General features: G+C 56.4%; 1 protein-coding gene across 2 annotated transcripts; it reads right to left on the bottom strand.

The window, feature by feature from the left end:
* Positions 1–3,047: 3,047 nt before the first annotated feature.
* MTURN (maturin, neural progenitor differentiation regulator homolog) lies at positions 3,048–27,663 on the bottom strand. Of its 2 annotated transcripts, XM_070059694.2 has the most exons (4): positions 27,207–27,663; positions 17,520–17,642; positions 16,539–16,627; positions 3,048–7,717 (listed from the first exon to the last, which is right to left on the bottom strand). In XM_070059694.2, exons 1-4 carry the CDS (start codon positions 27,366–27,368, stop codon positions 7,576–7,578), a joined length of 516 nt encoding a protein of 171 aa, XP_069915795.2. In that variant the 5' UTR covers positions 27,369–27,663; the 3' UTR covers positions 3,048–7,575. The 2 variants fall into 2 exon arrangements, with proteins under 2 accessions (XP_069915795.2, XP_008259810.4); XM_008261588.4 differs by lacking the exon at positions 16,539–16,627 and having other exon boundaries at positions 27,207–27,629.
* Positions 27,664–27,688: the final 25 nt, after the last annotated feature.

Below are 27,688 nucleotides of genomic sequence, written 5' to 3'. Positions count from 1 at the left end.
CCCTGTCTCTCCCTATCACTCCGCCCTTCACATAAATAAAATCTTTTAAAAAAGTAATAGAAATGACGAAGCTCATGGGAAGCAGCAGCACGTGCCACTGCTCCCTCCTCTTCCTAAACCTGCAACGCTGATGTTGCTGGGAGTTTTCTACTCCGGAGCTCCTGGACTCGATTTTCCCACAGTGCTCGCTCTCACCCGGCATCCTCTGGGAACCAGAGCCGTTCGCGCCTGTGGTTGAGCGCCATCACAGCAAGCCCCGCACATGTGATTTAGGGGATGATGCGCACAGTCTTAGGAGTCAGACAGGCAGATGCGAGCGCCAACGTCTCCTCCAGCAGACATCATGCAAACAAGCGGAGGACGTGCCTGTGAGTGGTCACCTCCAGTCCCCACGTGTCCCCACCTCCCGGTGGGTGTTGTACTGAGAACAGCCCCGTGATTCCGCAGTGGTGGGGCGGTCTTGGGGGGCTGGGCTGCTGCCTCTGTGCGCAGTGGGGAAGGTGGGCCAGAAGCATGTCTGGACGGTTGGGGAGGACACACGGGGACTGAGGTCCTTGGTGCGAGGCGCTGGCTCCAAGGCCCTGTACCAGGATCAGCAGACGGGAGCTTGAGCGGAGAGGGGATTTCTGCTGCTGCAGTGTAGTAGGTTTGGGACAGGCCCTTGTGCTGGGAGGAGGGAGACACTCAGGACAGCCTGCCATGACCATGGCTGTGTAAATGACGGCTCAGGGCACAAGACCTAGAAAGACGGGCGCAGAAAGGAAGGGAAGTGGGGCTGCCCCCTTCAGCCTTGCCCCTGCCTGGGGCTCCTCTGCCTCAATTCTTCCAATCAAGTTTAGATCTTTTGGAAGGTCTGGAGATTATGGAACCTGGAAGAGTGTGTGGGTTCCCATTTCCAGTGTGGGGACAGTAAAGTCCCACAGGAAACTTCTCAGCACGCAGCTCCTGCAGTTCAGAGTGAGAAGCAGCAGAGATGTGTGCCGGCTGCATTGACCCCCATACTCCCGGGTCTGACTCCCAGCTCGGACACTTGCAGGCTGTGCCCAAGTTTCCTCGATAGTAAAAAAAAAAAAAAAAAAAAAAAAAAAGGCAATGATAATCCCAACACCCACCTCACAGGACTGCTGGGTGGCCTACAGGAGTTCGAGGGTGTCCAGAACAGTCTTGGTCCACAGCAAGAACTACACGGAGTTTTAATGTCAATGTGTGCAGGGAATAGCGAGTGTACAAGTGTCGTCTCGGAACAGAACAGCCAAAGTCACGAGTCTGGTCCACACTCGCAAAGAACCCAGTCCCCAGGGTCTGAATCCGTTATTCTGACATCTAAGGGCACCATGAAACTGCTGTGAGCCCTGAGCGTGGAGACGGGGCTTCTGTGGAGCCTGCGTGTGCTGTCCCACCCACTTCCCAGCTCGGTGAGTGGGTCCGAGGCTCATGCAGATCCCCCAGCACAGGACGAGCCCCGGCCTCTCTGAGGTGTGGGTTACCCAGCTATGATGTTTCCCCTTCCTGTTCCTTGCCGGGCTACAAGGAAATCCTGGGGGCCAATGGGGAGCCACAGGGGACTCCCAAAGTCACCTCTATGTCTGGACTTGGCTGCAGGTGCTGTGGGCAGCCTTGGCCCATCCCTGCTAGGTGCTTTTGCCTCTGGGAACCTGGGGCTCCCAGGAGTGTCTGCCACCATGCAGGGTCTCCCCATTATTTCAATCTAGAGAAGCTCATGTCCTCATCTCTCTGCTACCTTGTGCTGGAGCTGGGTTCTAAGTGGAACCCTCCAGTCACTGGGGAAGTTGCAGGGTTCAACGAAGCTGCAGACTAACAGGACTGCCCAAAGGCACAGCAGCCTCTGACCTTGCTTGGAGCAAAATGCACGGCGCCTTCTGGCTCAGCGATGGCATAAATGCCACCTCGCATCGATCGGTCAACAAGACGCGCTCACTGAGCTGACAGCGTGTGATGCGGGGGTGTGAGAGCCACAGTGAAAGAAGCATGAGGAAGGGAAACAGTGCGAGTGCTGCACGAGGGTCTGTCCGCCCGGCCCCTCCCCCTTCCTCACCCTGGACGGCTGCCAGCCTGGTAAGGGCACGGCCACCGCCCACTCCGACAGCCCTTTCTTTATGTGGTGCTGACCTCTAGAGGCTCCCAGCTAAAAAGCATCCCAAAGGACCGGCTCCACCGCACCGCTGCCTTTTATACCCCCAAGAAAAGGAGGAGGAAATACCTCTGTCGCCCGCCCAGATCTGTATCCGTGTCATTGTTTCCCACTCCACAAAGGGCGAGAGGTGGGGCACAGCCAGAAATGGGTTCACGGGGTGTTTCTGTGCTGACTGGGGCAGTAAGAGGGAATGCAGGAGGCATTTCTTGAGTTTCCAAAGCATTAGGGCACCAGGCAGAGGGGAGAGCAGTGTTCACACACAGCCCAGCATCACAGCGCACGCTCTGCTAACAGCCACGCAGGAAACTGGAAACCGTGAGCTCTCTGACACACACACACCCCTCTACACTGGGCCCGTTTAACCCATCTCAATTCCAATCCAACAACCTACAGAGCCCCATTCAATTGGAGAAGCAAACGTGCTCTTCTTCCGGTAATGGGATTTACTGCCAACTTTACCACCTACTTTCCAATTTATTATTTAAATGCTATTGTTTGCTGACCAGTAGCACCTGGGAGGAAATTAGAAGCCAAGCAGTGGCTTATCATCCAAAAACGACCAAAGAATACAGAGTCTAAGGGGCACCAGAAAGAATTCCTAGCTAGGTTAGCAAAAAGAGAATTCTCACATATAAAAACAGAAGTACTGGTTTAAAGGGAAAGTAGAAAATTGCTAGACACCAGCTGTAGCACCAGAGTAGACATCGTGACAGTCCCAAGATGTCTTGTTAACCCTTATTAACCTCTGAACCACCGTTTGTGTTTTCTGTAATCTTCCCTACCCACGCCCCGCCCCCAACACACACCCCCTGCGCCTGGTCTTCAGTATTTAGAGTGCTCTGGGCAGACCGTGGGGCCAGAGATGGCGGAGGGGTAACAAATGAGGCACAGCTTGGGGCGGAGTTTGGAAGGCTCTTTAATAGCAAGCGTATGGTAATTACATGGTTGGGTGAGACCTTCTCTCGGGGAGGGGGCGTGCCAGACCGGACAGGGCTCATCAGAGGATGCACACGGCTGTAAGCATGGGACAGAGGGCAACGGTTTTTGGCAAACCCATTTCCCAGCTTTGTAATTCACAAGAGGGTTTTCTGGAAGGAACCAGGAAGGCTGAGCCACACACAAACACCCTACAAGAAGGAACACTTCCGGCCTAAAGCAAACACACTAGCTGGCTGCTTTGGCTCCCGTGGAGACGGTGGCCCTCGGCTCTCGTACACACGGGACGACGGGACGGCAGGGGGTTTCCACCTGCCCTGCGGCTGAAGAGTCTGACCCGCCCGAGGCTGTGCAGGCCGATCCCTGGGGCAGAGGTGCCTGGTCGAAAGGAGGTCTTGGGAAACAAAAACAGAAGAATAAAACCAGAAAAGGCAGTGTGCGGGGAGCGGGCCGCCAGCTTTCTCTGCTGCCAGGCACACATTGCTTTCACGTGCGGCTTTAATGCTTGCGCCGATTCGGCCCTATGGGGCTACAAGAGGGGTTTCCACATTTCTGTCCTCCAAATTTAAGGAAGAGAGGACAACATGTTACTGAATAATGCGCCTCGGGCAGGAGCTACAGATCTCTTACCATGGACGCCATACTGCCATGACTAACACAGGTTCCTGGCATTCTACCAAGTGACAGAATTATCCCGTCGAAAATCTAAAAGCCTTCAGCTTCTCATGTCACAACACCAACCAACTGACTGGATCTTTAAGAAAGGATTAGTTCCTGATTTAAAACACTCTGTAGGCTTCTCTGCAGATTAAGCAACCAGCACTACTATCCCTTTGGGGTCAGCATCCACGAGAGGGGAGAGGGGTCTGCGGCCCACGTGGGTTTTGATTGTGCTCTTTCTACAACCCTGAAGCATTGTAGGGAATGGGGGGGGGGGGGCGGTTTCTGTCCTGTGGTGCTCCTGGCCATGGCCCACGTCTTGTTCAAGTTCCCCTTGCAGGTGGCTGGAGCCCCTCTGGTGGCTCTGGCTGGCTGCTGGTTCCAACAAGAACTGCACCAGATGTGCAGAACGCCTGCTGCTTCCTCCACTGGGGAGCACTATAGAACTCACCCAGGCATCGCCAACGCAACCAACTCAAGGTCTGGAGGAAAGCTGGTCCCCAGGAGGCTGCAGGCAGACTGGGTCCCTAACTCCCCTCCCTATTCACTCCCTCTCTGTGACGTCCACCTTTGAAGGCAGATTCCCAAAATACAAATCCTAGGCACGCCCTGGCCGAGTCTTTGTGCTCCATTCCCAGACCAGTGTGAGAGAGGACGGCTTCGACGTGCAGTTACTCCTGGCGAGGTTCTCCCCTGAGGACACTGCAAACCAAATTCTGGCACCAGGACACTCCTGTGCCTCACCCAGAGCCCCGGCAGCCTGCTCCATAGGATGATGGAGGTGGCCAGGGAGCCAGAAGAAAAAGTCTCCATGACTCACGCCAACCCAGGATCCAGCATCTGCAACGTTCGACTGGGCCTGGTTTCGGCTCTCACAGCTGGCTCACAAGGAGCCATGAGCACACACATGCACACACACACACACACACTCTCTCTCTTTCATTCACTCTCTTACTTGCGCTGTCACTTTCTCTCCACTGGACGACATGGGGAGAAAAAAACACAAAACAGCAAAGCACTTGCCTGTCACTCCACAGCTTTTCTTCATGCAAACCTCGCTCTCAGTGAAGTTCAATGCGTTCCCCTTGCAGAGCCCCAGTGTCAGGACACAAAGAGAAGCATGCACAGCTGAGATAGGCAACGCCTCCTGGAGCCTGGCTCTGCCCTCTCCCCGCGGGAACAGAGTGTCCTCGGCCCCGCAGGTGGGGACAGTCACAGGCTGCACATGGCTAGCAGTCCACGGCTAGCATCCTAAGGACCACATCCTGGCCAGCTTCCAAATGGGTTCCCTTCTCCTCTCCCTAAGATGCCTTGAGTGCTGCTCCCGGGGCCACACAGCAAAAGGCAGGGACAGAAGGGAGGGTGCTGACAGCTGGCAGGGCCAACACCCCCTGCTTCACAGAGCAGCTAAATGGGACTCTCCACGGCCATACAATCAACAGCAGAGTCAGGACTGGAACCCAGCGGCCTCCTAGTCCCAGGCCCGTGTTCCACCCAACACCTCACTGCCCCCTCCTAAGAAAGCTCACGCCGCTGCCTCACCACGGAACCACTTCCGTGACAAACAATACGGGCTGCCCGGCCTCATGGATCGGCCACAGGTAGCACTGCACAGGGCCACTCTGCGCCACACTAAGAGCAGCCACGGTGAGGCAGGAGAGCACACGCGTGCACGTGTGTGTGTGTGTGTGTGTGAACGGTCACAGGGATGTGCACACAGCCACAGAAACAGAGCTTTAGAGGGAGCAATCTGATTTGCTAAAGCCTTTGGGGTTTTGCCACGGGAAATCAGTCACATACAGGGATTTTCTCCATCGCCTGTGCCTGGGGCAGAACAAAGACCAGGATTCACATCAGCCCACAGAATAGCTCGCTCTGTCTCAGCTCAGTTCTCATCAAAAGAGGAATATTAACATGATGATAGCAAAATGCATTTGGTTAAAGTCTAAACACTTCTGTGACAGAATACATTTTACAGGAACATCCATTCCACTCCCAAACCCAAGTCAATCTAGAGCTATGCCTCCGGATGCGACTCCAGCTGACCTGCAAATGGTGCAAGCTAAGCCAAGTTTCTACATTTCCGCCACAGAAGTCATCCTTGTGTTCTGCTATGCTCAGGTGGGGGGGTCTCCATGCCTGGGCGGCACCTATGTAACCCACAGCTCCCCGTGACCTCTGCTCGTGACCCGAGCTGGTCAGAACACAGGTGGGCGGTGAAGGGCGGGCCACGCTCACCCTAGCACATGAAACGCTAAGTCCACTGCTTTGCTGATGGGCTACTTGGAAGGAAATTCACTGGACCGGAAATGAACCTTGATTATGTTTTCCCAAGAAAAGAAAAACCGCACTGGTACTGAAACATGGATGGCAACCACTGAATTATTTTTCCCAGGGACTTCAAACTGCAGCCCAATCAATTCAACAGAAACTGCTGGGCCACTTGGGTTCCCATGGCTGTGTCTGCAAGAGAAGCAAGACTCTGCTAAGCTCTGTGGCCTCTGTTGCTGGGGATGTGTTTTTAACTCAGAACTCTGACAACCTGCCAGGCGTGTGTGTGTGTGTGTTTACCTAGGTGCCAAGTGGAGGCAGGTGCATCCTGCAAGCTAAGTTCTTGGGATCGGAGAAGCGGAAGAGTCCAGAGGAGGAGTGCTTCAAGGACTCCCATGAAACATGACAAAGGCATTCCCCAGGAAGCACGGGTCGGCCACAGGGGGCCACCAGCGTTTTCAGCTATGACTGCGGTTGCTTCTGCATTATCTGAGTGTCCTGTTCATTCCAACACCCCTCCAAGCGAACCCATGACACACATGCCTACTTTTGTGTCCCATTACAGCTCCCTGCAGTTAGGCCTCTCATCGCACTGAATTGCAGTTTAATAAGTTACACAATGGAATCCTGTTCTTGACTTTTTTTTCTTAAAAAAAAAAAAAAAAAAGAATACAAGATCAAGAAAGCGTAGGATGATGCTATCATCTTTTGAAAAACTTTCTCTCCTGGTTTATTTTCTTACTAAATTTTTCTATGGCTTCAAAGTTTAAGTGGCACTTACTTGGATTCTGCGTGTTTTCATGATTTGGAAGTTGCCATCTCATTCTAAGAGAATAGGTAAATGGCCCACTGCACAGCGTTCTAAAGAAGTCAGCAGTGTACGCCTCTCGCCCTCTCCATGGTCCCCTCCACTAGACTTTCACAGTGGCTTTGGACTTAGCAGGTCTGGAAACAACAGAACACGCAAGCAGCACTGCTCCCTAACTATGCACCAGCTGCCACACGCACACTCCGCGAACTCAACAATGGCAAACGCTCCAAGGCTTCTCTGCCCCCTCCCCCTCGCAGTCCCAAGCTAAGCGATTATCCTGTTCGCACCCTTGCATTTGCAGTTTCATGACCAGATACTCAAACTCATGCTTTTTTAGGAGCAAAACCTTCACTTACGGACACTTACAACGTACACTGAAAGTGCAGACTGCATCCCCCTCTGCCATGCTGTGCCCCAGGAGGGCCCCGGGGGAGAACTCCAGGCGCAGCCTGCGCAGCCTTCCTACATTAGGAGTTCCCTGCGTCGGCCAAGGCGACGTCCCCAACGCAAACCCAGGAGAGGACAGCCGGCCGCGACGGACTCTGAACTCAAAACGGCAAAAGCGGCCAAGACAACTCCGTGGAAACCCGGCTGCGGCAGGGCTGACGCGCAGGTCACTTCTGAGCCAAGCTCATCACAGATATCTGGCGGTCGTTAAGAAGGTATTTCATTGTCATCGGGATACGGGGCGCCGGGAGTCCTGTTTCGGGGTGCACGCGACCCCACCCGGGGCCCCACGGGCTCACTCTCCTCCTCCTTGCCAGCCCTGCGGGTTACTGCTGACTGACGCCCATCTGGGCGTGGTCTGCCTCTGGCTCCTCCTCTTCCACGTCCGCGCCGTACTCCTCGAACGCATCGTCCTCTGCATCCGGGAGCCCCAGCAGCTGCAGGGAGAGAGGAGGCAGAAGCAGCTGTGAGCACCACACGGACGGCGGGCAGGATGCGAACCCCCGGCTTCCGATCCAACCAAGCAGCGCTTCCGGCCGCAGTCACCGCCTTCCCGAGTTCAGACACGCCTGAGGCGGAAACAACCCTTCAGTCGTGCCCAAAGACGGGGGTTTATGGGGAGCCTGCAGCGTCTCTGTTTTTGCTTATTTATTTGAGAGGCTGAGAGACAGTGAGAAGAGATAACCAGCACACCCGTCCGCTGGTTCACTTCCCGAACACCCACAACAGCCCCCGAGGCGGGGCTGAAGCAGGGAGCCACGAACTCAACCCAGCAAGTGTATATACTGATGTATGTAAGCTTGTGATTTATACACTAAATGCAAAATGCGACACATAGTAAGTAGAAAAACCATTGTTCCTCAGGAGTGTGGACAAGGGCTACAAACAATCAAATCTCAAAATGCCAGTTTCGCTCACATACACTACATTTTCTTTGTACCCTGTATATTAGTTGCCACAAATCAGAGAACACACATATTTGTCTCTTTGGGACTGGCTTATCTCCTTAAGCATAACTGCACCCATTCTGTTGCAAAAGACAGATTTTATTCTTTTTTATGGCTCAGGAGTAGTCCATCATGTCTACCTACCACAACTTCTTTATCTAGTCATCAGTTGATGGACTTCTGGGTTGATTTAAACTCTTAGCTATTGTGAATTGAGCAGCTATGAACTTGGGGGCCCAGACAACTCTTTCCTGTGCTGATTTCATTATCTTTGGGTAAATTCCCACGAGTGAGAAGGTGGGGTCATATGGTGGATCTATTTTCAGATTTCGAGGCATCTCCATACTGTCTTCCACAGTGGAACTGATGTCTTAAAGCAGTATCTTAACTGCCAGCCCATATGCCTACCCCTATTTTTAGCATCAACACTTAGTAGCACATATATACAGAGATACGATATCTATGCAAACACACACCTGGGATGTTAGCAGAAGATGAACAGTGCTGATGTCCCAATAAGATAACTAAAATTTATTTTCTACTGTATTTTCTCCCCTCAAAACACACGCTGATATTATTCTAACACATTTATAAAAATGTTGAGACAACGAAAATATATAACAGGAAAATTGTTAAACACATCCTGGTGCATCAGTAATGTGGAATCATCTATATCCACTGAAGATGTCATTTTTGAACAATTTAGTGATATAAGAAATATGCCCATAAGTGTAAAAGGAGCTGGATAAAACTGCATTTTCATGATGACACAGGTTTTCCTGAAATTGATACACAGATGCACAGAAAAGACTTCAATAAAAAATATCCAAATTTTAAGATTTTATATTAAGGGGTTATGAATTTTTTTGTTGATCTTTTGTATTATCTGAATCTCGTATAATTATTACCAGAGAAACTCATGGGACACGCTTGCTAAAGCACTGGCTGTGGTTAGGGATTGGCTGGCACTTGCCAGGCCTGAGCGGTCCAGGGCTGCCCCAGAAGCTCCCTTGTGCTGGAGCAAGCCCTGTGCAGGTGGGGCTCCTGGGCTGCTCTGTGACAACCAGGCTTCCACCCCACAGTTCTCATCGAGAGCCACAGTCTGGGTGTGGCCAAAGGACGGTTTTACCAAGGGGCTGCTGGGATGGTCATTTTCAGGCCCCTCCACGAGGACACCAGAAAGACGGCCATCCTTGCGGCTCACCTTGCCACGCCTCCCTAGCAGCCCTCCACCCCTTCTTCCCACCCTGCTCCACTGCTTCCACGGGAAAAGGATAGCAGAGTTCCAATCACTCTCCCAGGTCGCACGGCCCTGGGGGCCCTGCGGTATGAGTCCCATGAAGCACACAGCCTGCCAACAAGGCCAACCGCAGGCAGCGCCACCCACTGCTCAGCCGGCTGCGGCTGCCTCCGACACCGTTAACGGGCATGGCAGGACAGCAGGTGCAGCTGCCAGTAGGGGCGGGGGGCGCCCATCCCCTGTGCACGCGGCAGAAGGAAAAGTCCCTTTTTCTCACTGCTGCCTCCACTCTAGATTGTAGAGGGAGGAACAGATATGATAAAGTTGGCCGCTGAAGAGAGGGAACAGGTGCCTGGTCAAAATGCACACAGATAATTTTGGTGGCCACTATCCATCCATCTATGTACCTATCTATCTGAAAGGCAGAGTTAGAGAGAGAGAACGGCCAGTGCTCATGTGGGATGCTGGTGTCGCAAGTGGCAGCTTAACCCACTGCGCCACAATGCCGGCCCCAGCAGTCATTTTTATATGAAGAGCTGCTCAATGATACGGCAAAGTGTTAAGTGTCCTATGAGAGGTTAACACTCAGGGAGGTGGTTGAAATATAAATATTGTTACCAGTGGCTCTAAAATCATGGAAATACCAAAAGAGGATGCAGAAATTCAACAATATATGCAACTGTTCGTTTCACTGATGGGCTTTGAGAAACGGCCTTCGGGTTCCCTCTCACTTAACGGATCCGGCTGCCTGGAGCCCTGGGTTAAGGAAGATTCTGAGGTCCAGCAAGAACATGGTCGAGCGGCAACGGCTGACCTGCACAGAGAGGCCACAGCCAAGGCGTGCGTCTCTGTCTGCCTTTGCTGTCCGAACAGCTGTGCCTCTGACGGTCTGTCACAATCAGCTGATGCACACACCAGCGCAACCTGAACTTTCTCTTCATTTTAGGGTGGTGTAGACGGGGATCCAGGGAGCCAGGCAGCAAGCCACTTCCACCTCCCGTCCCTGCCCCTCCGCCCCTCCTTCCAGCTCCCTAGCTCTCCTCGCATGACAGCCCACAGCACACTGGCCAGGAGTACGGGAGCACGGGCACACGGGAGGCCTTCCCTGCGGCCTCAACAGCTCCGCCCGCGCCTTCATGAGTGCTCACCCCGGCCTGACACGAGGGGGAACAGAAAAGCAGGTCCCAGGGGCCTTCTGGACTCCTCGGGCATGCAGGTGCACGGCCTGCAGCTCCAGCACACCGGAAACCTGGGCTCTGCTTGGTCAGGAACCTCGGCCAGGCCACAGCCACCTGCTCTCCCCTGCCGGGAGCGAGAAGGGACTAGTTAGTCGAGTGGCTTGCCCAGAATTGCCCAGGAGGTGGCACAGCCAGGATTCAAACCCCGGCGACTGTGCCTAAGCACCCGGCTGCCCAGGGGATTCCAGTCCAGCCCCAGCGCGGCCCTGGTCAGCTGCAAGGCAGGTGTCTGCGTAGACGTGCCTGTGCCATCGGGAAGCATGTTTGAAAGAGCAGGGAGAGGGGCAGCCCCGGCACTGGCCCGGCATTCCAAGGCTACGAGACACACCATGGATTTCCATGCACGCCCCCATTGTAAACGTCACTTCCGGATCCCCATTTCTCAACAGCCGAGACGATGCATCAGAGACAGAGCACAAATAGCCTGCTAAGAACCCCGGAAGCCGCAGGAGACAGCCCAAGAACACCTGCCACGTCTGGCACATTTCAGTGATGCCTGAAAGTCACAGCCGTGCGTTCCTAATGCAAGGACAGCTTTTCAGTTGACTGGGGGCAAAGTTTCTGCTCCCTCCAGACAAGGCTGCTGGCATTCCCGGGTCTCTGTCCACAGAGCTCTTTTTCAGCAAGCCAGGGACACACAGGAAGTGCAGGGGCCCAGCCGGCCAGGCATGGCTGCCAAGCTTGAGAATGGCGTTCTCCACACCCCCCGGGTGCCGGCTGCCCGTGGCGCGGACTCCAGGTCTTTGGGATGAGAGTGCAAACCACTTCAGGGCGGGAGGCACAGGCATTCGGCACCTGCTATCTCAGCAGGGGGCACTCAGGCTCATCCAAGCAAGGGAGGGGGCGTTGCAGGGAGCATGGTCAGCTGGGGCAACTGGTCATGGCCTTGGTGCCCGGTGGCTTTGGAGGTCCCTAGAAAGCTCCTTCCAGAGGAACCCCTCCCCCCAAAGCTTACGGGGCTAGTCCAGAGCTTTCCCTGCAGTGCAGAACCTGCCTCAGTGCTCTCAGGCAGCAGTTGCTCCTGCACTTGCAGCAAGCTCCCGGGTGATGGGGGCACTGCGAATCCAGGAGTCATGCTCAGCCTCAGGGAAGGTGATCTCTGACGCTGCCAGGCCCAGGACCCATGACGGGATCCTGGCTGGTACCAGTCTGTCTCGTCTTTTTTTTTTTTTTTTTTTTTGCTTGTTTTTAAAATTTACTTGAAAGGCAGAGAGACAATGATAGACACAGATATTCTACCCACTGGTTCACTGCCCAAATGCCTGTAACAGCTGGAGTTGGGCCAGGCCAAAGCCAGGAGCCAGGAACTCAGTCCTGGGTCTCGTGGGTGGTAAGGACCCAAGTCCCTGAGCCACCGCTGGAGCTTCCCAGGGTGCGCATCAGTAGGAAGTGGGAATCAGCAGCAGTCAGGGCTTGAATCCTAGCTCTCTGGCATGGCACGCAGGGCTCCCAGGTGGCCTATTAGCCACCGTGCCAAACAGCTGCCCTTAGCCTGTCCTCTTGACAGCAGGCAAAAAGTGGCAGGTGGCTGTGACACCGCCGTGGGCAAGGGCAGCAGGTGCCTGCGACTTACAGGGGCCGCTGCACTTTCTAAAAATGACAAGGGTTTCAATGTTGATAACATAAGCCAAAAATAAGCCACAACCAACAAAATATCTCAACATTCAACATCTTTCATTAAAGCTCACATGTGTGCGATGGGCATTTGGCCTAACGGTGAGTCGTCAGTTACGGCACCTGTGTGTCCTATCACGGTACCCGGGTTTAATACCTGGCTCTGCTTCTGATTCCAGCTTCCTGCCAGTGTGCACCCTGGGAGGCAGCAGGTGATGGCTCAAGGACTTGAGTCCCTGCCACCCACAAGGGAGACCCAGAAAGAGTTCTGGCCCCTTGGCTTCGGAGAGGCTTAGCTCTGGTTGCTGCGGGCATTTGGGAGGGACGCCAGGGACCCTGCACTTCAGCAACGTCATTGCAATCTGCTTGACAACCCCCCCCCCCCCCGAAGGCTGAGCTTCTCTCTGGCCACCACAGGGGGCAGGGGCTGGCGAGGGAGGCTTCTAAGACGCGGGCGGAGCCGTGGCAGCTGCTGGAATGGGTCGGGACCACGCCATTCTCAGGGGAACCACGGGCTGCCTGCTCCGTAATCCAGCAGCACTGGGTGCGCGTTTCTTCACCAAATCCTGTCCGCTACGACACCGCAACGAGACCCTCCCGTGTCCGCACTCGCAGCGGGGACACCATGCTGCTCGGCCCTTTGCTAGGGTCTGCGATCCCGCGCGGCACACACTTCACCCGCATCCAAAGCAGGTGCCTCCACCTGCCCGGGCAGGGGGCCCCCGGAGGAGACAGGCACTCCCCGGCCTACAGGGCAAGCTCTGCTTTGCACTGGGAAAGGGCGAGCCCCGCAGCGTCCAGTCAAGGTGGGGCGCCCAGCTCCCGGGGAAGGACAACGCTCAACCACTGCGTTTTTCCCACTGACACGTGGCTCCCTGGTGGCCCTAGTACAGGCCCAGACTTGGTAAAGAAAAACAGCAAGGACACATCCTGGCTACATCCTGGTTGGCGTGTCCCTGCTGCAGGGACCCGGGCTGCCAGCTCAGGCAAAAGCCTGGGAAAGAGGACCCGGCGGGCGGCGGCCAATGATGACCCCTGTCAGGGAGCAGGTGCAGAGTGACCACCACTTGCTGATGGGTTTCCTAGTTAGGATGTAGGGGAATTGACTTTCTTGAATGATGCCTTCAACTTTCTAGAAAAGATTTATTTATTTATTTGAAAGGCAGAGTGACAGAGAGGGAGAAGGAGGTGGCGGGCAGGGCAGGGAGAGAAAGGTCTTCATTTTGCTGGTTCACTCTCCAATGGCTGAAATAGCTGAGGCTGGGTGGGGCCAAAGCCAGGAGCTTCGTCAGGATCTCCCACGTGGGTGCTGGGGCCCATGCACTTGGGCCGTCTGCTGCTGCTTTCCCAGACCATTAGCAGGGAGCAGGATTGGAAGTTGAGAAGCCGGGACTCGGACTGGCTCTCAGTGGGATGCTGGTGTCACAGGTCAGGTGGCTTAACCTGCTGGCCCCAGAACTGATTTTCTTAAAATTCTTCCTGACTTGCTATCTTGACTTGGATATCCAGTAGGTGCTTCAACCCTGCCTTGGGCAGGACCGAGTTCTGACAGCTCTGTCCCCACTGCTCTGCCGCAGCCTTCCCCAGCCTGGTACATGGGGAGACTCCAGCGTCACCCCTGTCTTCTCTTTTCCTCACCTCCAGTGGTGCTGGGTCTGTTCCCAAGGCACTGCAGGCTCTGAGTCCTTCATGCCACCTCTGCTGTCACCTCCCCGCCTGAGCCCCAGCATCTCCACCGATGACAACCAGAGCCTCCTCACCATCTCCCAACTCCCACCCTTTCCCCTACAGCCTGTTCCCAACACGGTCGCCACAGGGAGCCCTTCAAACCATGAGGTCAAGGTCACTGTCCCCCCCCCACTCGAACCCCACCAGGACTCCCAAGTCCCGAGGCCTTACCTCATGCCTGCCCGACAGCCCCGCCCCCACCTCGGGCCCTGCACAGGTGTCCCCGCCTGCTGTCCCCACGGGAAAGCCCTTACCCTGGACTGCTGTGTGCTCCAGCCTCACGGCCAGGTTTTCAAGTGGCCTTAGCAGGCCCCTGGGGACCCTGACCCTCCTCGGCCCTGCCCACGGCATCACTTCTTTTCTCCTTGGTGCCCACACCTTGCGCTTCCAGGCTGTGCTTGGCTGCACTTGGTGAGCCGTTCATCTGTCTGGTTCAGGGCCGGGAACAGGGCAGCCCGTCATGGCAAGTGCTCAGTTGGTCTTAGTAAATGCCTGCTGGAGGCATGAAACTGGGACACATTGGGGCCGGTGCTGTGGCGCAGCAGGTTAATGCTCTGGCCTGAAGCGTCAGCATTCCATGTGGGCACCAGTTCAAGGCCCAGCTGTTCCACTTCCAATCCAGTTCTCTGCTGTGGTCTGGGAAAGCAGTAGAAGATGGCCCGAGTCCTTGGGCCCCTGCACCTACATAGGAGACGTGGAAGAAGCTCCTGGCTCCTGATAAATGCAAGCTCCGGCTGTTGTGGCCATTTGGGGAGTGAACCAGTGGATGGAAGACCTCTCTCTCTCTCTCTCTCTGTAACTCTTTCAAATAAAGAAATCTTAAAAAAGAAAGAGAGAGAGAGAGAGAGAGAGAGAGAGAGAGAGAGAAAGAAAGAAAGAAAGAAAGAAAGAAAGAAAGAAAGAAAGAAAGAAAGAGGGACACATCAGTATGTTTGAGTGAGCCAAACTGGCGTAGAAAATTCAACAGAAAAGGAATTAGCCCAAAGACGCAAATCAGACCGAGTGACAAAAGTCACAGAAATTCTATTTCTTATAACGGTGGCTGAAATGATTGACATGGAGCACTTGTAAAGCAGGTGGATTTAATACGAAAAATACCTTTTAAGTATAGTGAAGACTTAGGGGCCAGCACTGTGGGACAGCTGGCTTAGCTGGTTCAAGTCCGGTTGCTCCACTTCTGATGCAGCTCCCTGCCTGCGTGCCTGGGAAGGCAGCCGGAGATGGCCCAAGAGCTTGGGCGCGTGCACCCACACCCACGTGGGAGACCTGGATGGAGTTCCAGGCTCCGGGCTTTGGCCTGGCCCAGCCCTGACTGTTGCAGCCTTCTGGGGAGCGAACCAATGAATGGAAGATCTGTTCCTCTCCCTCTCTGTTTCTATCACCTTGCTCTTCAAATAAATAAAATAAATCTTAAAAACCAGAAAAAAAAAAAAAAGAGAGAGAGAGAGAGAGAAAACATACTGAAGACTTTAGAACCTGGAAAGCAAGCCCAACACAAAAAGCGGCTTTTGTCCTAAGGGTATTTGCTGACATGGGGGATGCCACCAGAAAGCTCACTGCATTCTCGGCCCACTCCAAGAGCTGGGGGAACCGCAGCAAGAGCCCGGGCTGTGACAGTTACCCCTGCTCTCAGCTGGGAGCCCCCCACCCAGGCCCCTATCCTTATGCAGTGTTAAGGTGGTCTTAGATAGGGCCCCCAGCCCTGGCAGCAGCAAACCCACGTCCTGTCTGGCAGAAGGTCGACTCAGGCCTCCGTTTATTTCGGTGTAAACTTTCCAGTGTAACAAGTGCACACAGAGGAGATGCAAAGGCACAAAGAAACAAGATGCCAGGAGCGAGACCCAGCAGAGAGAGACAACAGAACAGACCTGCAAACCCCCGGATAACTGGGGTATCCCACAGGCCACTGGGCAGCCACGGTCACCATGTTCCATACAGAAAAGACACGCGTGGACGTTGCAGTGGGGAAGCAGAGAGCAACAGACGTCGTCTGAGAAGTAAAGAAGGAGCGTTTCCAGTGCGAGTGTCACCGGGGCACTGACCGTGGGGGACACCTGGCACCGGGAGTCTGACTCCACCTTCCAGCGGGGACGCAGACAGGGACTTCCACACGGCAGGGTGAGGCAGGATGTGTGTTTCCGGTTTTCACTCGCAGCTCCTGCTCATTCCCACCACAGCTCTCCTCATTTCTAGAACAGTGCTGGGGTGCTGCAGCTCACACCTCCCCCCGCCGCTTATTCACCCAGGCACACCTACCCGAGGCAGGTCATGGACGTGGGAATCCGGGACCTGCTGACCGTTACGAAGTGCTCCGTTCCGCCTTATCTGATAGATCTCGGGACCCCTCCATTTCACAGGGGTCCTGCCCCACCTCAGGTGGAAGGCAGAGGCACAAGAGGCTAACTAACCCCAGCTGGCCAGCATGTCAGCCTTACGCCACCCCTGTACATCCAATCACACCTCTACCTAACTGTCCATGCTCCAGTCTCACCTATGCAGTGACATCTCCGTCACGACCCAAGGGGACAGGGTTCCCAGGGCGTCTGTACAGCTGAAGACACGGTGGCTCCTGGAGGGTACCTGGAAGGCAGTACAGCCCCACCTCCTGTTCACCCCCTCCTCTGCAGCCTTGTGTGAGGTGCGAGACCACCCAGCGGCTCCCCCGAGTTCTGGGGGCCACACCAGCACAGGCACCAAACGTGAGAGGGCAGCCAGCTGCTCAGAGCACAGCAAAACCATTTGGATCTTGCAGCTGGCATAGAAGGTGGGGGGCGGGGGTGGGGAACAGTCTTGGGGACTGAGCCCCCAACCTGAGGAGCTGACGCTACAGTGTGAGAACCGAATTGAATGAGAGGCGCCCGGTTGCTGTCTGCTGCTGGGGAGAGACGCTGACACCTTGGAGGGGCGGAGTCTGAGTCTGCCTTCCCTACACAGGGTGGCTCTTCCCCGACACATCCATCAGCTGCAATGGAACAGGCCTCATGCTGCTGCGGAAGTACAGGTTCCTAAGTCCCAAGGGGCAGGGACAACAAGCCAGCCATCTCTAAGAGACATTGGGAAACGGGGCAAGAACAGAACCGGGATCCAATTCTGTCCGCCTCCAACCAGGGAGGTGCTACCCTGACCAGAATGCACCGGGAGCACCCCCGACACAGCTCGCTCTAGGAGAACAGAACCGCAGGCAGGCATCTGGGGTGCAGACTACGGCACACAAATAGAACACAAGGGATCGGTCTTTGTCCCAGCCTACCAGAGACTCTCAATCCGAGTGATGCCGGAAGTAGCCACCATCCCCGCGACACACCACTGTGTCACCCCCCCGCCCCTCCTCCCGCTCCTGGCCGCTAGCTGCAAACCACTGGGCAGAGGATGGAAGAGCACTGAGCCGTCCCCCGCAGGGCCCACCGTCCCCCCACCCCGGCCTGTGTGCTCCCAGACAACAGTCACCGCGGGGACGCCGAGAGCCACCTACAGGTCTGAAGGCCGTGAAGACTTTCTCCAGGACTTCGTGCAGCGTCTTCTTGCCGCAGGAGGAGATGTAGTCCTGCGCCAGCTGCAGGAAAGGCAGGCAGTCCTCGCTCTCACTCCACACGTGCTGCGCGCCGCCGGCCCGCGGGGGACAAAACACACACACAGGTCGTCAGCACGCGCCGAGCACGTTTAAAACCCAGCAAACCCACACGTGCACTCTGCATCGAAGCAGGTGGGAGAATGATCCCGAGAAACCCCACGCTTCCGGCCACCACCTTACCTGCTCTGCCGGCGGCCAGAGCTGCAGATACGCGGCAGACAGGGCGAGGGGACTCCCCCCCATCAGTCCCGCAGCCCGCCTTCTCGTGTAGGTGTACCCTTTTTTTTTTTAAGGTTTACTTATTTTTTTGAAAGGCAGAGTGACAGAGAGAGAGAGAGGCAGAGACAGAAAGAGAGATCTTCCATCCATCTGCTGGTTCACAAGTCTGGGCGTGGTCAGGCTAAAGCCGGGAGCCAGGAACTCCACCCAGCTCTCCCATGTGGAAGGCAGGGAGGGGCCCAAGTCCTGGAGCCATCTGCTGCTGCTTTCCCAGGCGCATTAGTGGGGAGCTGGATCAGAAGCAGAGCAGCTGGGACTCGCACCAACACTCCACTAGGGGATGCGAGGTCACAGGTAGGCGCTTAAGCTGCTGCATCCAATGCTGGCCCCAGGAGGGTGCGTTTAAGGCTGGGGGGCGGGGGGAGGCCCCGGGAGCCTTTGCCTCTGAAATCCTTAACTCTGCCTTCAGCTGCGGCTGAGGGATGAATTAGGCACCATCTGTAACCACCAACTTGGAACAAGGCCTCTTCTGACCAGAGCAGCCTGTGAGAGGAGCTGGTTATAAGTCAGATGAATCGAGAACAGCCACCATCGTGGCTCAGGTGCGGGAAGCGAAGGTTTACGACAGCCGCCCTTGCCTTAGAACGCGGTAGGGGCCGACCAGACCAAGCGCCGCTTCACAGGAGATCGGCTTTAGGTTTTCTGTCTTCCCTAAGGCTGGGTGAGACATCTTTTCCGACACGAGGGGTATCTGCCTCAGCACGTCTCCGAGACTGGGCAGGCCTCTTCTGCACACACGCGGGGTCTGGGACAAGCCCAGGAAACAGGCTGGAGCAGCTGCAACACAGGAGCCCCCTGCCCTACACGTCTTGGGGAGACCAGGCACTGGGCTGTTGGAGACAAGCCCTGCGGCCCGGGTGGGTACCCGGCACCACTGTTTGGATGGAACCGATGGACAAGCGAGCGCTGAGGCCTGGGAGAGCGGGGCAGGCAGCAGGAGACCAGATCTGCGGGGTAAACGATCCGAGCCGAGTGCACCTGGAGCCCCCTGTCGCTGCACAAATCATGGGGGCATGGGAAGTTCTACGCCTGTCACTCAGTAGACACATTTTACCTCCTTTCTTCTCATGCAGACTTAAAGATGCTGCTCAGACACAAGCGAGCAGTCGGTGCCAAGGTGCCACCTTTACACCCCAATTACCTGGGGTTCATGGCTGTTCAGCTCCGTTCCAACACCTGCGGCTCTGGCTCCAGCAGGCACCTGGGGACGCCTTCTCCCTGGCCTAGTAACGACCACAGCTGGGCGCCCTGGCTTTGGAGAACAGCTCAGGTGCTCCTCCCTGCTGGAGACCCTCAGAGCTCCCAAGCCACCAAAATGTCACTTATGGATCGGTCTCTTGCGTTGTGCACAAGTGGACCGGTACAGAGCACTTCCCCAGCTGCTGTCTCGTCTGATTCTTCATCCGTGGGGAGTTAATCACGTCTGCTCGGCATGCACTTTTTTTTTGGACAGGCAGAGTTAGACAGTGAGAGAGAGAAAGGTCTTCCTTCCATTGGTTCACCCCCCAAATGACTGATACGGCAGGCACGCTACGCTGATCCGAAGCCAGGAGCCAGGTGCTTCTCCTGGTCTCCCATGGGGTGCAGGGCCCAAGTACCTGGGCCATCCACCACTGCACTCCCGGGCCACAGCAGAGAGCTGGACTGGAAGAGGGGCAACAGAATCTGGTGCCCCAACCGGGACTAGAACCCGGGGTGCCGGCGCCGCAAGCGGAGGATTAGCCTAGTGAGCCACAGCGCTGGCTGGCATTCACGTTCATGCTCACATTTCTGAACGTTCCAGCTGAAGTGAATTTTTACCCAGGTTGAAGGCGGGAGTCACAGCTTGCACCACACAACACACAGCTTGAAGCCTGCCCTCGTAGACTTGCGCCAATCAGTAAACAAGTTAACAGTGTATTAAGTGCCCCGCACAGGGTCTGGCGGGGACATGTGGACATTCAGTATTCAATGTGGGGACTTCAAAAGGTTCGTGTAAAAATGGAAGGAAAAGATAAGCTATTTTGGAGCCCAAACCCCTTGAATCCATGCAGCGGTTTTTCATATGCTTCCAGGAAACTTCCTGAAGACCCCACTGAAGCCTCCTCTTTCCCCCTTTCCGGGCTGGGGTGGGGGCAGCGGAGGCCAAGGCCACAGGAGGAGTAACTCAGCCAGCCAGTGTGATCCCCCAGGGAATGCTGCCCGACACCTAGGCTTGAGGTTAACTCAAAGGTAGGTGTGTCTACGAAAAACTTCCAAACCTGCAAGGGTGATTGTTTTGGTCCACCTGGGCTTCAAATTACAAAGTGAACCGAGAAAAACTGTATCACTCCTACAATAAGAGAGCTGCAATGTCTCTGTCACCTTGGGTGATCAGTTTATTGAGCTAAACCCTCTGAGGCCTCTCTAACTTCCTGGAGGGGTTATTCATGCGTGACCACTGCTCCTCCACTTTGGGACTTGGTCTTCTAGGAATATGTGTGGGAGAAGGAACACTCGCCCACCCAGCAGCCCTCTGGCTGCACTGTTCCCCTCTGGCCATCTGTATCAGCTGGGATTTCCAGCTTTGTTTAGAAAATGTGTTACCTGGGTCCCTGCCCAGGAAGTATGGGTTTGGAGACAGGCCAGGTGCACATGGCCACTCAACAAACATCATTTGGGGTGGGTGTTGTGGTGCCGCATTTCAGCCGCCCTCTGGAACATGCGCTTCCCAGTGGTCACTCAAGCTCCGGCTCCGCTCTGATTCCAGCTTCCTATTGATATGCAGCCTAGAAGGCAGCTCAGTACTTGAGCCACCTCTGCGGGAGGCCCTGATGGATCCAGGCTACAGGCTTCAGCCCCGCCCAACCCCAGCTGTTGCAGGCATGTAGGGAGTAAACCAGAAGATGGATGATCAACTTTCTCCCTCCCTCTGCCCAAATAAGCAAAAACAAAAAACCATCATTTATGGGGTGGTGTCTGGCACAGTACTTAAGATGCCACTTCAGACACCTGCATCCCAGGTCAGAGTGCCTGCATTCAAGTCCCAGTGTGCTTCCAATGCCAGCTTCCTGATAATGTCTATCCTGGGAGGCAGCAGGTGATGGCTCACGTCGTGGGAGACCCCGACTGAGTTCTTGGCTTGCAGCTTCAGCTTGGCCCAGCCCCAGATCTGGCAGGCATTTGGGAAGTGAACCAGTGGACGGGAGAACTCTGTCTCTCTCTGCCTTTCAAATAGAGAAATAAATATGAAAAATAAAAACCTCAAACACCATTCAATGTTGATTGTTTTATATCCACTGTGTCTCATAACAAAGCATTCAATCTGAAGCCGCTTCCTTCCCAAATTAATCATGGCAGCCAGCAAAGGAGCCACATAGCACAAGACAAGCCAAATTAAAAGATAAGTCTGCAGGTGGGGAAAAAAAGGACAAAGGGAAAATGACAGAAGGAAAACAAGATAAAACCAATGGAGGGGCTGGCACTGCGGCTCAATAGGCTAATCCTCCGCCTGCGGCGCCAGCACCCCAGGTTCTAGTCCCGGTCAGAGCGCCGGATTCTGTCCTGGTTGCCCCTCTTCCAGGCCAGCTCTCTGCTGTGGCCCGGGAGTGCAGTGGAGGATGGCCCAAGTGCTTGGGCCCTGCACCTGCATGAGAGACCAGGAGAAGCACCTGGCTCCTGGCTTCGGATCAGCGCAGTGCGCTGGCTGCTGTGGCCATTGGGGGGTGAACCAACTAAAAAGGAAGACCTTTCTCTCTGTCTCTCTCTCTCTCACTGTCCACTCTGTCAAAACAAAAACAAAAACAAAACAATGGAGGCAGGACAGACCGAGTGAGGGGAAGGGGCCTGGCCACTGCTACGGCCAGGACACAGATCTCGAGCGAAGGCTTCCTCCGTGCTGAGACAGCGGCCTGCTGAGGCTGTGTTCACAGGTGAACCAGAGAACTGGCAGGCAGGGCTGGGGCTAGGAAAGCTGCTCTCTCAGGAGGACACAGGGGCCATTCTAAAGCCAAGGCAGGGCACACAGAGCACCCAGGGGCAGCATCGACCCTGCTGGAAACAGGACAGGAGACTGAAGGCCAGAGTCTCTTGCCGCAGGATCTGGCCACAATGGCTTTAACTGGGAAACCGTTGAAGAGCCGTGTACCCATGCTGGCCAGGAAACACTGCGACAGGAATGCTTGCCCTGGCAAATACGAATGGAGGTGCTCGATGTCTGACTTCCTGGAGGGCAGCTGGGGCAAGGGCAGCCTACAGGATGACCGTGACGATGGAGACGCAGCCAGAAGGGGAGGCCAGCCATGTCCCCAGGCCACAGGGTGCGCGGGAATCACCCCAGGCTTCTGATGGAATTTATAACTTCATTTTAAAAATTTTATTTGAAAGGCAGAGAAACAGAAAAGAGACAGGCAGAAAGAGATCTGCCATCTGCTGGTTCACCCCCCAAATGACTGCAACAGCTAGCGCTGGATCAGGACAAAGCCAGGAGCCTGGAACTCCATCCTGGTCTCCCACGTGGGTGGCAGGGACCCAGCTACTTGAGTCATTACTTGCTGCCTTCCAGGGTGTGCATTAGCAGGAAGCTGGATGGGGAGCGAGGCCAGGACTCGAACTCAGGCAAACCGAGATGGGACGTGGGCATTTTAACCTTTGCCCCGAACACCTGCCTCGAGGGTTTCTGATGTTGTGGGAGTGGGTGACTGAGAATTCGCATTTCCAACAAATTCCAGGTGGCAGGTCTCCGGGGTGCCGGTCTGGGGTGACCCTTTGAGGACCACAAGTAGAGCAGAATTATGGCCAACTGCCCGTCTGAAGGGGCAGGGAGGTTGGTGTTACAGTGACCAGTCTTGATGAACTGAAGTGATGCCATTACCGACTGCCACAGGACTGAAGCTCGGGGCCGCGATGCTGCTGTGAAGTTCCCTACAGAAAATCCCCCGCATGCACTTGGATCTGAGTGTAGGCACATGAGCCCTTCTTTCTCTTAGGCTGGGCCAGAGTTTATCCCCAAAGCTCAGCCTACGTAAGACAATGCAACCCTGGCACCTGCAGACAAGAACAAGAGCACCTTTCTAGTCTGTTCCCTGCAGGTGAGAGCATCCAGCTTACTGCAGGCAGGCGTGGCCTTACGGAGGGCATGGCCTTACGGAGGGCGTGGCCTCACGGAGGGCGTGGCCTCACGGAGGTCGTGACCTCAGTCCTGTAGCGCTGGGCGGGGTGGGGGCACACTCTGTGCGGAGCCCTGGGCCAAGCAGGGGCAGGCGTGGCAAGAACATGCCTGTGCCTCTCGTCTCTGGACACGACGGCTTAGCCCGGGGGCGCTAGCCTGGGCTTCCCTGTCACTCTGGTGTAGCTGCCCCCACCCCCCGCACCCACGGGCAGGTCCCATCCCTGGAACCTACTACGCAGGGATCAACAATACTCAAGGAGAAAACAACCACATGTGTCCTGAACACACAGGCCTTGTCTCCTTGTCCTTATTCCCCACCCCCAACACAGCGCAAGAATCCTTCATAGGGCACTGGCAGTGTCAGGTCTGGGGAGCAACCGGGAGCTGAGGGTTAAGGTGCGTGGAGGACTGAGCTGAGAGGCCTGCAGTACCCCATTTCATATGAGGGACTGAGTGTGGACCTGCTGCCCACAGGGGCTCCTGGGACCTCACCTCACAGAGCCCCAGGGACGACTGCCCTCTGGGCGGATTCCTTTCCACAAACCACAGGCAGAGGACAAAAACTACAAGCCACCACCTCCCACCACCCTGCACCTGCACACAGGGTGCAAGGGCAAGGCTGGCCACACCTAGGACCAGCCCGTTTTGTGTGGCCTCCTGCCAGGGACAAGTTTTACCTGGGAGCAGCCTGAGGCTCAGAAAGGTTAGACTACTTGCCTGAGGTCACACAGGGAGCGAGGGGCAGGGGCAGAGCAGAACAGGACTGTGTGACAAGCCTAACCGGGGCCTCAGCATACTCACTTGAAGGTCACCAGCAGGGCCCACTTGCCACCTCTCCAAGAACAGCCCAGGGACACACCTCCCTCCCTGTATGGAGAGCGCTCAGCCACTGTGGGAGGCGTCACCCTCTGCCATGCATGGTCATATGCACGAGTCCTCACCGAATCCTCATGATGATATTGCAGATCATGCCCATTTGACAGATTGGGAAACTGAGGGCAGAGTTTAAACTGGATGAGAGCCTTCTCTTCACTGCACCTTCAAGTACACATAATGCAAACTCATTTAAATGAGTTATGCATGATTTTGTTTACCTGTTTATTTGAAAGGCAAAGAGACTTTCCACCTACTGGTTCACTTTCCAAAAGCCTGCAACAGCCAAGGCTAGGCCAAGGCTGGGACAGAACTGGGTCAGGCTGAAGCCAGGAGCCAGGAACTCCCAAGTAGGTGTGGCAAGGGCCCAAGTCCCTAAGCCATCACCTGTTGCCTCCCAGGGTGTGTGTTAGCAGAAGTCAGAATTGGAAGCAGAGCTAGGACTTGACCCAGGCACTGACATTGGATGCAGAACCCTAACCACTGTGCATACGACCTGCTCCTGTATTTGTAAGAGATCCCAAGTGACTGCTGAGTGGGGGCTGCCTTAGACTGGCAGTAAAGGTTGCACACAAGGAGACAACTTAGGAGGCGGGAGGGAGAACCACAGTGGCTTACCCGAGCGTGACAGCACGGGCGTGCAGGCAAGTAGATGCACACTGTTGACATTCTGTGCGCACACCAGCAGAGCAGGGGTAACGCGGATGCAGGGGGTAGAGAGGAGTGGAGTGAAGGCTGTCCCTGAGTTGTCTTGTTCAAGCAATCAGATAGAAGGTGGTAACAGGGAGATAAGAACAGCAAGATGGGGTGACACCTTCGTACAAGCCAGGGGCTGGTCTCAGACAAGGCTGCCAGAGACTCACTAATACATCGCCCTCACTTTAGGCACGGTTCTCAACCCTCGGAGGGAGGTAGGGACGTCATCACTCCCACTTCCACAGATGTGGAAACTGTGGTCAAAATATTTCCCCAAGCCATCGTCAGAAGTGGGGCGCTGGGGACAACCCCTGCTGGTGCACCTCACCCAGATGTGACACTTGCTCCGAGACAGGTGGAAGGGCCCGAGTCCCCTTCGTGTTCCTGAAGCCCCGGCTGGGTGTGCAGTGCACCTTCAACAAGCGTTTGTTGAATGACTGAAGCGGAAACACTGAGCAAATTGAGAAATGCCACGGAAATATTTTTGTTGTTAGCAACTTCTTCAAATAACATGGCGTCCACTCATCTCAAATTTATTCTGACGTTTGGTATTTTCCTGAGGGAGAGAAAAGCTGCCAGGTAGGGCACCCCCTTGACCTGGGATGCACCGAGCAGGAGGTGTGGGGGTGGGCCAGTGCCCAGCAGTCAGCCCCGAGTCCAGCACTGGCTCTGCTCCTGATGCAGCTTCCTGCTGATGTGCAGCAGCCAGGCGCAGATGCCGGATTCCCTGCCCCCACTCCCAGGATGGAGCTCCAGGCTCCAAACCCCACAGCTGCTGGGAGCATCTGGGGAGTGAATCAGCAGATGGGAGGGCTCTCTGATTCTCAAATTAAAGAGAGAGAGAGAGAGAGAGAGAGAGAGAGAGACAGGAGATTTAGCTAACTAGAAAGAAAGAAAAGCAAAAAGAAAACAAAAACCAAAAAACCTCCCACAGTTGGCATCTTAATCATTAGGATCTCCAGGAATGTTGAGAAGATTCCAGTCTGCCCCTCCCCCACCTCCTGTCTTCCTTATCTGTTCCATTTAAACCACCAGTGAACAAACACTTCCTCCTGCAGGTGGAAAATCATTTACAACGCCGGGATGGATGCAGTGTTTCTGAAGGGCGGTTTTCTCCAGGGCACCGGCCCTGCAGCTGCAACAAGCAGGCTGAGCCCGGACACAGCCCACTCAAAGCCCGCCCGCCACTGCCAGGGACCCTGGCGCCCCGCCCACGGCCGCCGCGGGGCTTCGGGAGTGAACCCCTAAGACCTATCTCCTTCTTTTAAGTGCAGTTCCTACGTGTCACACTGATGGATGGCTGACCCGCTCTTCACAAACGCCCCGTGAGACAAGGCAATCAGCTTCACCCCGTTTTACAGGTGAGAAAATTGAGGTTTTATGAGAAGAGAGGCTCTCAACTCCGGGAAACCCCAGGATTTCGGACGCCAAATCTGCGGGGCCCTCGCTGCTGCGCGCCAGGGCTGTGGGCTCACCCGAGCGCTGACATCATCACACCCTCTCTGGCTGTGGCACGTGCGCCGGGGAGAGGCTTGGGGCAGCCTCCCACCGGCAAACCTGTGCCCAAGGGGGACCGACGGCTCGGCGGGGTGGTGGGCGCGGCGGGGCCAGCCCTCGGGGTCCCCGCGAACTCCCCGCGGTGGCCGCGCCGTAGGGCCCAGCCCGCCTTGCCCCCACCTGAGGAGCCTGCGCCAGGCCGCGCCCGCGACGCCACCTCAGTCCGCAGGGGCGGCGGCAGCAATGGCTCCAGGCTCCGGCCGCCGAGCACACGGTGACCCGCGCCCACAGCCGCCTCCATCTTACACTGGGGACCACCATTTACTCCATGTCTTCCCGGAACGCTAACCTCGCCCCAACTCCCTGCCCTCCGCACCCCTCCTCGCCGGCCAGCGCCACCATCCCAAGCGGGCGCAGGACGCCAAGTGGCCACTCCCGACACCGCAGTGCCCGGGCCCTCCTAGCTCGGGCATGTGTGTGTGTGTGGGGGGGGGGTCCCCTTCATCGGGGAAGAAACCTGCGGGGGCCCCACGGCTCGCGGAGGCGCGCGGGAGCGCACGGCCGGGGACCAGACGCGCCCGGGGTGTCCGCTGCCTGCGCACGCGCGCGGGCTGGGGACCTGGGAGCGATTCCGCAAGGAAGGTCCAAGAGCTGGGGCATCGGCAGTGCGGACAGCGGCTTTGTGTGCACTCGGGGTGCGGGGCAAGGCGAGGAGTTGTGTGCTGTGCGCACTGGGAGGGGGGAACGGGTTCCTGTCGCGGACCGGACGCCCGGGGCCAGGCAGCTCCGGACTTGGGAGCCTTGGCGAGGGTCTGTGCGCCCCGGCCCGAGCTGGCGCGACGCGGGGGACACCAAGGAGGCCCCACGCCAGACACCGCGCACGAGCCACCGGATCACATCCCCGAAAGCATGCCCGCAGGGGGAAGGGTGGACTCCAGGAGACGCCACGCCCCCTGCCCCAGCCCAGCTCCCCCACGCCCCGGCCCGAGGGCTTCCTCCCAGGGGCGCGGAGCCCCGGACGGCGGCTGCGGGTTACGCCCCCCCCCGTCCCCTCCCCCCGCCCCCCCCCCGGCACCCGCAGCCGCCGCGGCGCGCGGCCCCTCTCCGGCACTCACAAAATTGTCTCCGCAGCCGTTGTCCGGGCAGAGCACGTAGAAAGAGACGCCGGGGTCGGCGTAGAAATCCATCCTGCGTTCGGTGTCCTCGGTGGCGATGAGCTCGAAGGGCGTGTGCGAGCACCATTTCTCCGCAGCGTCCGCCAGCTGCTGGAAATCCATCGCTCTCGGCGCCTGCTCCCGGCCGGCCGCACGGCGCGGGCTCCCCCCCGGCTCCCGCGGCTAGCACCGGCGCCGACTGTTTACATGCGGGCTGCGACGGGGGGCGGGCGGCGGCCGTGGACGGCGCGGCGCCGCGCGTGCGGCTCCTCCCCTGGCCCGCCTGCTCCGCCCCGTGTCGGGCGGCCCCCGGGGGCTGGCGAGGCCGGGCTGGGGGCCGGGGCGGGGCGGCCGCAGCTCCGCGCCCCCAGGGTTTCCTCCCCCGCACCCCGCCCCGCCCCCGCCTCTCGAGTTTTCTGCAAACCCGGAGCGTCCCGGGGCCC

This window comes from Oryctolagus cuniculus, chromosome 16, assembly GCF_051225735.1.
Source record: "Oryctolagus cuniculus isolate XC-2025 breed Fujian yellow rabbit chromosome 16, ASM5122573v1, whole genome shotgun sequence".
NCBI classification, from domain to species: domain Eukaryota; kingdom Metazoa; phylum Chordata; class Mammalia; order Lagomorpha; family Leporidae; genus Oryctolagus; species Oryctolagus cuniculus.
This window is presented reverse-complemented; position numbering and strand designations above follow the sequence as displayed.